At 36.5% G+C, this 12519-nt stretch overlaps 1 protein-coding gene across 1 annotated transcript in view; it reads right to left on the reverse strand.

Annotated features, from left to right (window-relative positions):
- The window catches only part of LOC101313813, a 13378-nt gene extending 5624 nt beyond the window's left edge, over nt 1-7754 (reverse strand). Inside the window, exons 1-11 of the mRNA XM_004301719.1 lie at nt 7176-7754; nt 6975-7090; nt 6545-6644; nt 6267-6408; nt 5600-5663; nt 4739-5504; nt 3564-3893; nt 2336-2546; nt 2040-2167; nt 1753-1825; nt 1575-1660 (exon numbers count right to left, since the gene is read on the reverse strand). Coding sequence (XP_004301767.1) covers nt 1575-1660; nt 1753-1825; nt 2040-2167; nt 2336-2546; nt 3564-3893; nt 4739-5504; nt 5600-5663; nt 6267-6408; nt 6545-6644; nt 6975-7090; nt 7176-7754 — 2595 coding nt within the window. The remainder of the gene's footprint in view (nt 1-1574; nt 1661-1752; nt 1826-2039; nt 2168-2335; nt 2547-3563; nt 3894-4738; nt 5505-5599; nt 5664-6266; nt 6409-6544; nt 6645-6974; nt 7091-7175) is intronic.
- Between the last annotated feature and the right edge of the window lie 4765 nt (nt 7755-12519).

A 12519-nucleotide genomic window follows, 5' to 3' on the forward strand; every position in this document is an offset into this window, starting at 1 on the left:
ATCGTTAAGGCCTTCAAAATCGAAAAACAAATGGAGATGATGAACCGGACAGAATTCTGTCCGTCGGTTTTGTAACGCAAGTTTGAGGGCCTTAACGATCACCAAATTGGCTGAAATTTTGCAGAGATGATCTAGATATGTCTAGAAGGAAGTTTGAGGAAATTTGATCGGGAAGTGGTGCAAAAATGGAAATCCGCACCAAAAATTGGTGCGGACGTCCGCAACTGAGAAAAATCATATATATATATATATATATGCAAGTTAGATATACATCCACTAAATGAGTAGTAAGTAAGCATCATCGCTTGTGCCCAAAAAAAAAATCTTTACTCAATTAGAATTAGAATCAGCTTTCTGTTAGGCATACACGCACTGATAGTCACAAGCTGAAAACCACAATACATCAGTAAGGTTTTCAAACATGAATAACACACCACCATGCCTGCCATGTATCACTTCAACCATAAACATGCCTAGAAACACCCAACAATAACCATATCCCAAGAACCTTAATAAATACAAGAACCAACTGAACTCTCTAAGTACGAAAAGCAGAAAAGTTTGGTAAAACCTTTCTGCAAATTCCCTTCACAAACCTATATTAAACACTTGAGCCTTTTAAACAAGAAATAGTTACTGCAGATGTATTACATCTTTATTATCACAAGTGATTTTCTTATTAAAATCATTTTTCTGCTGTAAAACTGTCTCTTAATTCCATCAATTATGTAAAACATCCGGACCAATTGCTTAATCATAGGCCTAAATCCTCTAAAAATATCGAATGCCCCAATCAAAAGTGACGTGGTGCATCAAACTGTCAACACCTAGAGTTTGTTAAGCTATCCTGAGACAGCCATGAGAGAGAACATAGACATGAACAGTGAAGGCCCTCAATGGTTGCCCCAATCAACCACAAGTGACAAGCCACAACCATATACTTATCTTAATCACCCCATTCCATATTGCCCACCAATTGGGTATTTATTGGTTTCAAGAGTATAACACAGATCTTTTCAAACCAAAAAAACAAAAAAAATATAACAACGATAGTTTGAAATATAACAACGATAGTTTGGATTCCCTTATTTTCTCGATTATACCCCTTTTCATAAATAGTAATCAGATAGTATGCTTCAAAAGGAAAGGAGAATTCTAAACTAGATTATATAAGATATATAAGTTATATTGCAATGGCAATGGCTGGCCACAGATAATGGTCAGCATTATGTTTGAAGGAATTTAAGGGCACCAAAAGAGAAAGGGGGATGACAAGTAAAAAGAAAGAGAAATGATGAGTACCCAATAGAACCTTCTGTACAACAAACATTTTCATTAAAAGAGTCGACACAACCCAATTCTAAATGCTATGTTTGCATTTGCGTGTAAATCATGACATACATGCACAGAATAAAAGTATATTTCACATCTTGATTAGAAAAAAGAAAGGCATAGTTCACTTTCATGTGACACTTTTCCAGGAATTATCAACTCCTTACATCAATTAACAGTATATATCAACCTAACATCCAAAACTAAAGAAATTTAAAAGATTTCATTGGTTAACAAGTTACCTTCAAATTCCTAACTTGATGCGGACATCCTGCAGGAATAAAGACAGCATCTCCAAGTTTTTGAATGAATGTCCACGGTTCGATTCCTATTTAATGCATCAAAAGATTAAATATATAGTTGAACCTGGATGAATTCTAAATATGAAACTAATTACACACTAAAATGTAGCAAGCTAACCATATTCCTCTTTAAGCTTCTTTTTGTGCTCCACTGTAAGATAAAATGTCTGATCATATATGGGATGGACAACCTATATACCACCATAGAAACAGGTAAAGATTATATTTCAAAAAGGAACATGTGTACATAGAAAAAGAAGGATATTAAAGGAGAGAGATTTTGGCACTCCACTTTTAGCTTCAGAGAAGTAGAGTGCAAGTTATAGTAATAATGTAAGAGTAAAAAGTTAGTTGCTCTGTTATTTATGTTTAAATGAAAAATCTTGATATTTTTAACGAGTTTACCTGCTGCACTGGGCAACAGTGTATGTGCCTGAATTCCTTGAAATGCTTCATGAGATACTCCTGCAGCTTAGGAACATCCTGTCTACGGAATATGTCCCATAAAGCACCTCCCTCAGTGACATCTGACTCTTTCAACTTATTTCCATAATTTCTTGCAGGCATTTCACTACCTATATCACGATGTAACCCTGCCTCTTCATTCATTTCAGATTCAGATTCGAATCCCATTGAAGCATCTCCAACTTGAGGAACAATCGCATCAACTAGTTTTGAAACAGCTACACCAATGCTATTACTTTCAACTTCATTAAAAGTTTGTTTATCATCAGCAGCACTGAAGAAAGAATCACCACCAGCCTTGTCACTATCAATATTATCACCAACAATCTGACAATTGCCAAAAATTTCTCTTCGGTCTTGAATAGCATGCTTCTTTTTCAACTTTTCAATGATAGTAAGTTGCTCCGGAGTAAGATTCACTTCAGTGGTATGTGTCAAAATATTCACCTGACAGATAATATATTGACAATTATAATTAAGAGAGGGGTATGTGTCAAAATATTCACCTGACAGATAATATATTGACAATTATAATTAAGAGAGGGGTATGAGCTGGCTAAAAGCAAAATCTAAAATTTGGAAAAGAAAAAAATTATACATTCCTAGAAATACATTGAGGTGTTGTTATACAACATTAGACATCTGAAGAACACACACACAAACACACTTAAATCTAAAGAACACAGACCTTTCAGAAAACATAATTAAAATGGAAGCTGAGCACCAGTATGAAGCATGTGGGCATCAGTTTGCATTTTGCAGTAGCATGAAGCACACAGATAATGTCCCTGGTATTGATTTTATGATAATGTCTCTGATGGAAATGAGTTTTCCCCAATTCCCCAACAGCTGAAGGTTTAGAGGATTGTGGTTTTCTAACATGGTCTAAGAGCTTTAGTGAAAAATTTCTCCCTCTTTGTTGATTTGCATGGTGTAGGGTTGAGGCTGGGTCCATTTCCTAACATGGTGTAAGAGCTTTACCCATTTCCTATAGACACCTAGGTAAGTCCAAATGAAGAATGTAAATCAAGAGATTTGCCATTACAAATCTGTAAAACATGGGATTGCAATACTTATAAACGGTTAATGTTACAATTGGTGCAACTGCACTAAGTATATTGAAGTCATTGTATAACTGAATCAGTAATAGTTGCCCTTCAGGTTTTCGAATTGCTAATCAAATACTTCTCCGTCCAAGAAAAGAGAAAACAACATCAAACTGTACCTACCTAGATGATCAGTATGCAGATGAGTACATCAAGCTTCAAACCAAAGACCACACTACATAATCTAAATATATTAAAGTAAAGACTTCAATGCATAGAGAATTAGGTCCGTAAGCCCCCCAACCAAACTTACCTCTGTCACCCATGCACCATCCAAGGAGGATGAAAGAAAAAGAGGTTCTATAAACCAAAAAAAAAAAACAAAGCAGAGTAGTACTATTCTAGATAGCACACATACCGCATCAGACATGTCACAATGAAGCTTGGTTACAGAATCTCCACGTCCAAGCTCCTGGGAAAAACCATAAGCAATATATGTCTTTGGTCCCATGTCTGGTTTTACACATTCTGAAGGTAATTTGGCAAAAAGGTTCAGAGGACCATTGCGAGGATGAGTATATTCCTTAAATGGTAGACAACTAATGAACTCAGCACCATGACGAGGAAGGCGCTCCTCAAATAAATTAGTTGGTGGCCAGTCTTTCAGTTTCAATATCTGAGGCCAATGCTCTTGATCAAACCATCCCTTCAAGTATCCAGTAAAAAACCAGTGGATATTGACCTCCGCCTACATTGCATCAAAAGGTCATGTTACAATATCACCATCAGATCATAAAAAATGATATTTTTCAGTACAACAGAGGGGGACAAAACTGGAAAGTGATGAAGATTACTGCCTTAAACAATCCACCAGTAAAAATATAGAATAAAATAAAAGTGACCAAAGTTATTAATTCCCCCTACATTTCATCATATGGTAATATCACTTATATGTACTAAACAATGAACACTATAAATCGCAGTTCTGGAAGACAAAGTGATAACTACATCACAATGACAAACCTGATGAGAAACTAAGATCAACGCCCTAAACAATCCATCAGTAAATTTAAAAATAAAATTAGCTTGGATTATCAAATATCTTAAGAGACAAAAAAAACATGAGAAAAATAAGAAATAAACACCCTACCAAATTTTTGGTTTGATGAACATTTTCAATTCCCAGTAAATGTTAATTTCAATATCTGAAATGAAGTAATAATCCATTCCATATCAAGAAAACTCTTTATCTTTGAAAAAGAAAAATTGCTTCTTTCAGCCTTCAGTTACTCTGCTAAAACAAAAAACATTTAATTCAAGAGATCAGCCTGCAAACAAGTTCCCAAAGTACTTGGAACTTCATTAGCAAAGAAAAATGCATCACAATGAATGGTCATTTTACTTTAGACTAGTAACAAATAAGATGTCTATGGCTAGTTGCTATTGTACTAATATTACCACCTGTATTCTTATGAACATTGCCATGCCAGAACTTAAGTGAAGCATATTAAGAACGCAATTGCACCTGGTAGTAAGCAATTGAAAGTATAACTATAAACGATCATCATAATCAAAAGTTGGAGAATAACAGACCTCACACCAATCCAAGCAATCTATTGCTTTGACGTTCAAATGTTTACCATGCTTAGTATGTTGCATCTGACGACAAGCACGCCACATGACCAATGGTTCCCAACTTAAACCCGATCCAGTTTCAAGTGCATTGCTAATGATAACAGGCTCACCCTTGATCCAATGCCACTGGAAATGCTTTACATCCTCTACTTTAATATCTCCAGCCCTTGCACAGTACAGATAGTTGTCCTCAGAATTGTCTCGAGAAGCTGCTTTTCTTGACGTATTGATATTTATATTGACATCGTCCACAGAGTTGAGACATGGACACCTCTCTGCAGAAGTTCCACTTGTATACACTAGTTTGTAAGTTTCATCTATCACTTCTGCTTTCTTTACCAACTCTTCGACATAATTTTTAGAAAAGATGCATTTCAATTCTAACTTACCAACACCACAACCTCCCATGTCCTCTGGGGGGCAAAGGATGATTCCATCTTCATCTGATTTCCACTCAAATATTCGCCTTCCAGAAGTTTTGGGGCCAGTTTCAGTGGGTGGCTCCACAGCATTCCTATTTCTCTTTTCCTTTCCGTTTTTGTTTTTCGCTTCCTCTCCACCATGCAAGTATGGTAGGCCCTGAGAAACATACTCCAGAGTCACTTCCTCCGTACCTAACTGTAATTTTCCTTCTCGAATCTCCAGGCAACAAAGGAGGCAGAGGTCATATGAACATTTAGGACAGCTTCTGTGATAATCAAAAATAGAAGTTCTGCAGTTGTTGCTGATAAAGAAAACAAACGAAATTACTGTTAAATATATATAGATCGCAGGCTATGGAAAATATTAAACAAAGAATCTAGTTCTAGTGGCCTCTACCAATATACACGAACATCAGCAGTGCAATCAGACTTTGGTATCTGGAGCTCAGAGTCAGATATTCCTGCCCAATGTTAGAAAGAAAATGAGACAATGAAAAATAAATTTACATTCAAGGTTTGTGTCTTACGTCTATGGGATGCTGATTCTATGATGAACTAGAGAAATTTCTATGTACCCTACTCATCTGAAAGATAAATAAATAAATATATATATATATATATAAAATATATAAAGCAAACAAAACCAGCCAAATGGAATAATCAACAAGTGCAGCCCTAAACCCTCGATAACAAAATGTATTTAAAACAAGTCAGAGTCACTGTCACTCGCAGATGCTTCTCATCACCCAGATCAGTAGTACAAGGAACAATGAATATATGCATGCGACGTTATCTCTAATCAACACCCCTTTATGCTATATAAATATATAAACATATGCATATATACATTATCAGAAGCCCAAAAAGAGCTTCATTCTAGCCACCTGAGGGCAAATCAAATATTATTTCATTTTCAAACCATCCATTAGATTTCAGTATATTTCGTTGCCTTAAATTAAAGATATTAAATGGTGGGGAAACAATAGTTGAGTAATGAGTTGCAGACCTATGTGAGCAAGACAGCAGAAAGTAAAAATAAAAAATAAACACACACACACACACACCTTTGCTCCTTGCCTCCTCTGCCATCTCACTCTTTTGTTCATCAAGAATTATTTTCAAGGATGGAAGCAGTGCATGAATTAAGTACTTAGAGTGCTCAACTCTTACATTTTTGTCAAGTACTAATTCTTGGTTCTTCAAATTCTGCCACATAAAACAACAAAATTTAGTCAAAATCCAGTTAGTACATTTACACAAGTATATATCAAATCACATTTACACAAGTATATATCAAATCAACAAGAAAGTTCAAGATACTTGAACAGAAGGAGAAACTGACCTTAACAGGTATATCTAAGCGCAAGCATGCTTTGCAGTTGCAATTTCCACAGCAAAAAGGACAAGCCCCAGCGATGGCATCCTCTGACGTATGTGGATACCTATGAGATACAAATCAATAGTCAATAGTCATAAAACTAAGTAAAAGCAGACAAGGTCATATCAATCCAAAAATGGTTTTGTGCCAGTTCATCCAAGTTATTAGCATATAACTCAACTGCCCTGAGAATCAACTTGATACCCGACACCAATAAAAAGAAGAATTTGATCCAAAGTCCTCAGTCATTTCAAATCATATACTCAAAGTACTAAACAAACTCACTTCAAATATGTAGTAATCTAACAAATCAATCAACCCAAAACCTTTCACATGTTGAGGTTACTCAGGTTAGTAATCAGATATAAATAAGATGATGTGAATATATGTGTACCAATTCTCTATGCAAGGAACACAATATCGCTTTGTCTTGCACTTTTTGCATCGAACAACGCTTCCCTTATCACTCCTCTGACATTGGTGGCACATCATGGACACCTCCTCAATCCACTGTTAAGTCCAAAATTAGAAATTAACCACATTAAAACACATTTCAACAACACAAACATAACCAGAGAAACAAATTACTCCTCACCTTTTTACGCTCCTCCGCTGATAGATGTCCTTGCTCCCTCAGACGCCTAAATGAACAACGTACCTTTACCTTATTCCCACCTTCTTCAGTTTTCGCACGCTTCCTACCGCGTTTGGTGTCACCCTTCACTTCTAATTCACCTTTCTTCCCTTCTTCCTTCGCAATTTCCACCTTTTTCCTACCTTCCCCGCCACGCTTCTTCACAGACTTAGCACCATTCTCCTTACCTTTCTCCCCATTTCCGGCTGCCTCCATATCTCCAACCTTCTTGTTCCGTTCAGGCCTCTTCCTCAAAGTCCTCACAGCAATCTCTCCACCACCAAAACCAACAACCCCCTTTAGACCCCCATCTCCATTCCCCACCAAACCCTTCTTACTCTTCCTTCCAGGCTTCTTCTTCTGCTTCACACCAACACCAACCCCTTCAGCTTTTTCTTCCTTTTGAGTATTCCCCAAACTGTCCTCACCCTTTATCTCAGAAAGAACCTCATCCCCAGCTTTGACAGCAACATGTTCAGTTTGATTTGGGAGATGGGTGTCTGGGTCTTGCTTCCTCTTCCTCTTTCCTCGTCTGGCCATTAGAACGAGTTGTGTTCTGTGATGGAACAAAAGAGTGTGTCTTTGTGTCTCTGTGTTTATGAACGAAGTGTAACAAAGGAAAGTAAGTGTTTTTTATGAACAAGGAAGGTGAGAAGTGTTTATATAATGATCAAGGAAAGTGAAGAGTCCGAGAAAATAGTGACCGTGGGTAAATGGGTGGGTGGGTTGAAAAGTGAAAACCTCGAGAGTGGGAAAGTAGGGGGAAAACTGTGGGTGCGAAACTGCGGGGGGAGTTTTTGAAAAAGTGGCGCCATTTTTAAGTTCGTGTGTTCGTGCCGGGGAGCCTTTACACAAATTAGGTTAAAAACTTAAAATATTTGGGCTGGGTTGGGGATTTGGGAACACAACTCGATGGGATTTATCTAGAGAATGTATTCATATTATGTATTTTAATATTGGAGGATCTTATGGCCTCGACTGATAGACGTTTTACTTCGAGATAAAGCAAGAATTAAATGGCTTACTAATGGCGATAGAAACACCTCTTTTCTTTATAATATCATTAATATGATCAACTTACGCGGACTTCATATATCAATCTCCTTCGATCTAGTTGAATCTTACCATAATTCCAATCACATTGTTGAACATTTTCAAGCCACTTTCACAAAGGTTGAAATAGTTGCAACACAAGTTTAGGGGAACAGGTGATTCCTTGTCTAGTGACAAAGGATGAAAGTAAAACCATATGTTAATTGTTCCAACTGCTGAGGAAATCCTTACGACTATACACAGTCTATGGTTTGCTTCAAATGCCCCAAAATGTTGACTGATGAAATTGGCAAGCAAGGAAGAAATTTCTTATGGGGAACAGAGATGAAAACAGCTCCTGTAGCTTGGAAAGAAGTGTGTAAGCCAAAAATGTTGGGGGGACTGGTGGTCAGACCCTCAGCTTTCTTCAACAAGGCTGCAATTGCTAAATTAGCATGGAAATTAGTTACTGACAAGAACAACTGGTGGGTGCAGGTGGTCTCCAAGAAATATCTGAGGCGATGTTCCTTCTTCGATGCAAAGAAGAAGCATAAAAACTCAATGGCATGGAATGGCATCCTTGATTCAAGGGACCTTATTCTTAAAGGTATGAGATGGATAGTTGGAGATGGTACGTCCATAAATTTCTAGACCTTTAATTGGGTGTTTGATTTTTCTTTAATTGATCTTATACCAGAACAACATAGGACTAATGTTAATATTGATGAGTTAGTGTGTGACTATATTGTTGAAGGCAGATGGGATAAAAATAAATTATATGCTCATTTTGATAATGCAGTGGTTAAGGAGATCATGGGGGTTCATATACCAGCTAATCAGCTAGAAGATAACTTTATCTGGGGCCCTGCTCCTCATGGCAAGTTCACAGTTAAATCAGCAACTTGGATGCAACTCCAAGATACTCATGAACATAGCCGTATTAGGCTGATTAAGAAGCTCTGGTCTTCGAACCTCCAACCAAAAATAAAATTCTTTGGTTGGTTATTATTAAGGGGTAGACTAAAAACTGGGGGCCGTTTGACACGATTTGGAGTAATATAGGACAATTCTTGTGTTTTCTGTAATGAGGATAATGAAACACTTGATCACCTTTTCGGTTATTGCAGGTTTACCAAGGAGGTTTGGGAGAGAATGAATCTTAAACCTCCTATATGCTGGGAAGGTGGTTTCTTTAAGGTGTTACATGACTGGTTTCTAGATAACCATTTTGATGCTAACATTTTTGAAAATATGATTTTGTCTTGTTGGCAGATTTGGAAAGCAAGGAATGAAATGATATTTAGGGGCAAAACCCCAAGCATTAGAGCCACAATGGCTGTAGTGACTAGCCATCTTCAAAATACTTCTTGCTTAACTAATGCTCATCCAATGCCCCAAGGAAATAAAATGGATATTAGATGGTTTTCGTTAGGGGTGGAAATTTGAAGCCGAAAACCGAAAAAAACCGAACTGAAAACCAAACCAAAACCGGAAAAAACCAAACCGAATTAAGAAAAACCGAACTGAACCAAATTAGTTTGGTTTGGTTTTTGGTTTCGGCCCTTGAAAAACCGAACCAAACCGAAAAACCGAATCTCTCTAAAACGACATCATTTTTTGTCATTATTTTCGTATTAAATATTTGATTTGAACAATATGATTTTAGATTTTATGTTCTATATAATTATATGTTTGTCTTTTCTAATATTTTGCTTTTTATTTTTATTTTATGTACATATAGAAATGTTTTAAGTGTCGTGTATGCGAAGTATAGAGAGTGATATGTTACCTCTGAAGACCTTATTCTTGCGAGCTTTAGATGATAGACTCTAATATTTAATTTATTTTTCTCTTCTTTCTTCAAATTTATGATTTTTAAACTTTAAAATTCATAATTTATTTGGATGGACTTTAAACTATGAAGTCTATATTTTGTGTTCAAGATGAACTTAGAAGTTTTAAAATTATGGTTTCATGGTGTGCTAGTGTGGTCAATTCCCAATACTTTCGAAATTATTAAGAATTAAACTTTCAAAGTATCTATTTGGTTTATAAATTGTTGGTTTGTTGAAGAATCATTGTCAAAATTTTTATTGATATATTATATGTTCTTATAAAAACAAGTAATGGAAGAAAGAAAAAAGACCTAAAATAAGATAATTTTTTACTAAGCCAAAAACATATAGATTTTAAGAAAAATTATTTTAAAAAGGAAGAAGAAAAACTAAAACCGAACCGAACCACGATTTAGTTTGGTTTCTGGTTCAAGGTCTCAAAAAATACCAAACCAAACCAAACCGAATTGAATTTTTTATTCGGTTTGGTTTCCGGTTTTAGGTGAAAACCGAACCGAATAAAACCGAACCCACCCCTAGTTTCCGTCATCTCATGACAGAGTTAAAATTAATTTTGATGACTCAGTTCGAAATAACTCTGCAGCTGGAGGTTTCATTGTAAGAACATGAGCAGGAAAATCTCTCGCTACATCATGCTTTAACCTTGGCACCACCACTGTTCTAGTTGCGGAAGCGATTGCCTTACGCAATAGCCTCATCTACACGAAGAATCAAGGCCTCGCCAAAATTGAAGTTGAAGGCGATTCTAAGCTGGTGATTGATGATCTGAATGGAGTTTCAAGTCCTCCTTGGAAACTACTTAAGCTTGTTCAAGATATTAAGGCTTTGAGTAGTTCCTTTGAGTTTGTTAAATTCAAGCATGTCTTTAGGGAAGCCAATTTCGTGGTTAATGTTTTGGCCAATCTTGGTCACAGGGTTGATAATATGAATTTGTGGGAGTGTGTTCCTCCAGAGGTGTCTTCAGCCTTACCTTTGATGTTGTGAACATTGGGTGTGTTAGAGACACCTATATCTAATTATATTTCATTTCCTATCAAAATAAATAAATAAATACAGTCTATGGATGAGCTTAGTGCCCCAGGTTCAGATGGTTGCGCAAGAACATCGTTGGACTGTAATTGCTTCTGATGCGGTGTTCGCAATTCAAAGTTTTTTTTTGTTACAAGTTTTATTCCACCTCACTTTAATTCTAGCATGATTGTTCTTTTCCCTAAGAAGCAAGAAGCTGATGCCATTTCTGATTTCAAACCATTGCTTTGGCCGATTTTGTGTGTAAGATCATCACGAAAATTATGGCTGATATGCTAAGCTCAGTGGCTTTTCGTATTGTGTCTGCCAATCATAGTGCTTTTATAAAGGGCAGATGTATTGTAGATCCAATAATTCTCACTTCTGATCTTTTAAACATTAACTGCAAGGGCGGTATTACTGCCATCAAGCTGGATATCAGTAACCTTGGACTGAGATTTTTTACTATATGTTATAGTTCTTTTGGTTTTTCTCTAAGATTCACTAGTTAGATTCACACCATTATGAGGTCTGCTTGCTTATCTGTATCAATCAATTGGCAATCTTGTGGTTATATTACTTGCTCAAGAGGGGTTAGACAAAGTTACCCACTCTCCCTCTTCTAGGGTTATCAAAATTAGTTGACCGCGGTATAATTATTCGCATTGTCTGTCTAAGTAAGGCTGTTCCTCATGATGATGTGATAGTTTATATGCAAGGCACATGCATCTTGGAGTTTGCGCCCAAGAGAAGTACTATTCAACATCTATAAGTAATTCGAAAAGGTTCTTTACTTTTTACATATCTTGCAGTGTCTGTCTTCCAAGGTTGACCAAAAGGTGCCTATTTCCAAGTTATTAAAGATAAAATGAGGTGTAAACTTTCTTCTTGGAAAGGCCTACAACTTTCTCAAGCTGCAAGATTGCAACTCATATCCACCACCATTTAAAGCTTACTAATCTAAAGTTTATAGGTTTATGAATGACTTCGTTCCTTGCTTTCTAATTTTCAAAGTTCGGCACAAATTTTTTTGGACAGGGGATCCGTTCAAGAGGGGGGCTACTCTTATTGCTTGGTCACATTGTTGTGCTCCTCAGACTCAAGGAGGTTTGGGTTAGAAAAGACCTTAGGGCACTAAACCAGGCTATGCTTTTAAATTTAAAGCGACATTGGGAGATTACCTCTAGTAAATATTTCAACAGTTGTACTCAAAAACAGATTCATGAAGGAGGACATAACCCCTTGTTTATACTACAAAAAGTTCTCAGTTTGGGTGGGTTCAAGGAAATTGTTGCCAACTTTGCTTTCTAGTGTACATTGGTTGATTGGAGATACTGGAAACGTTTCCTTTTGGAAAGATAATTGGCTTGGTGTTTCCTTATGGTCGTGATAGCGTTGCTCTATAATTT

The sequence above is a fragment of the Fragaria vesca genome, linkage group LG5 (assembly GCF_000184155.1).
Source record: "Fragaria vesca subsp. vesca linkage group LG5, FraVesHawaii_1.0, whole genome shotgun sequence".
In the NCBI taxonomy this organism is placed as follows: domain Eukaryota; kingdom Viridiplantae; phylum Streptophyta; class Magnoliopsida; order Rosales; family Rosaceae; genus Fragaria; species Fragaria vesca.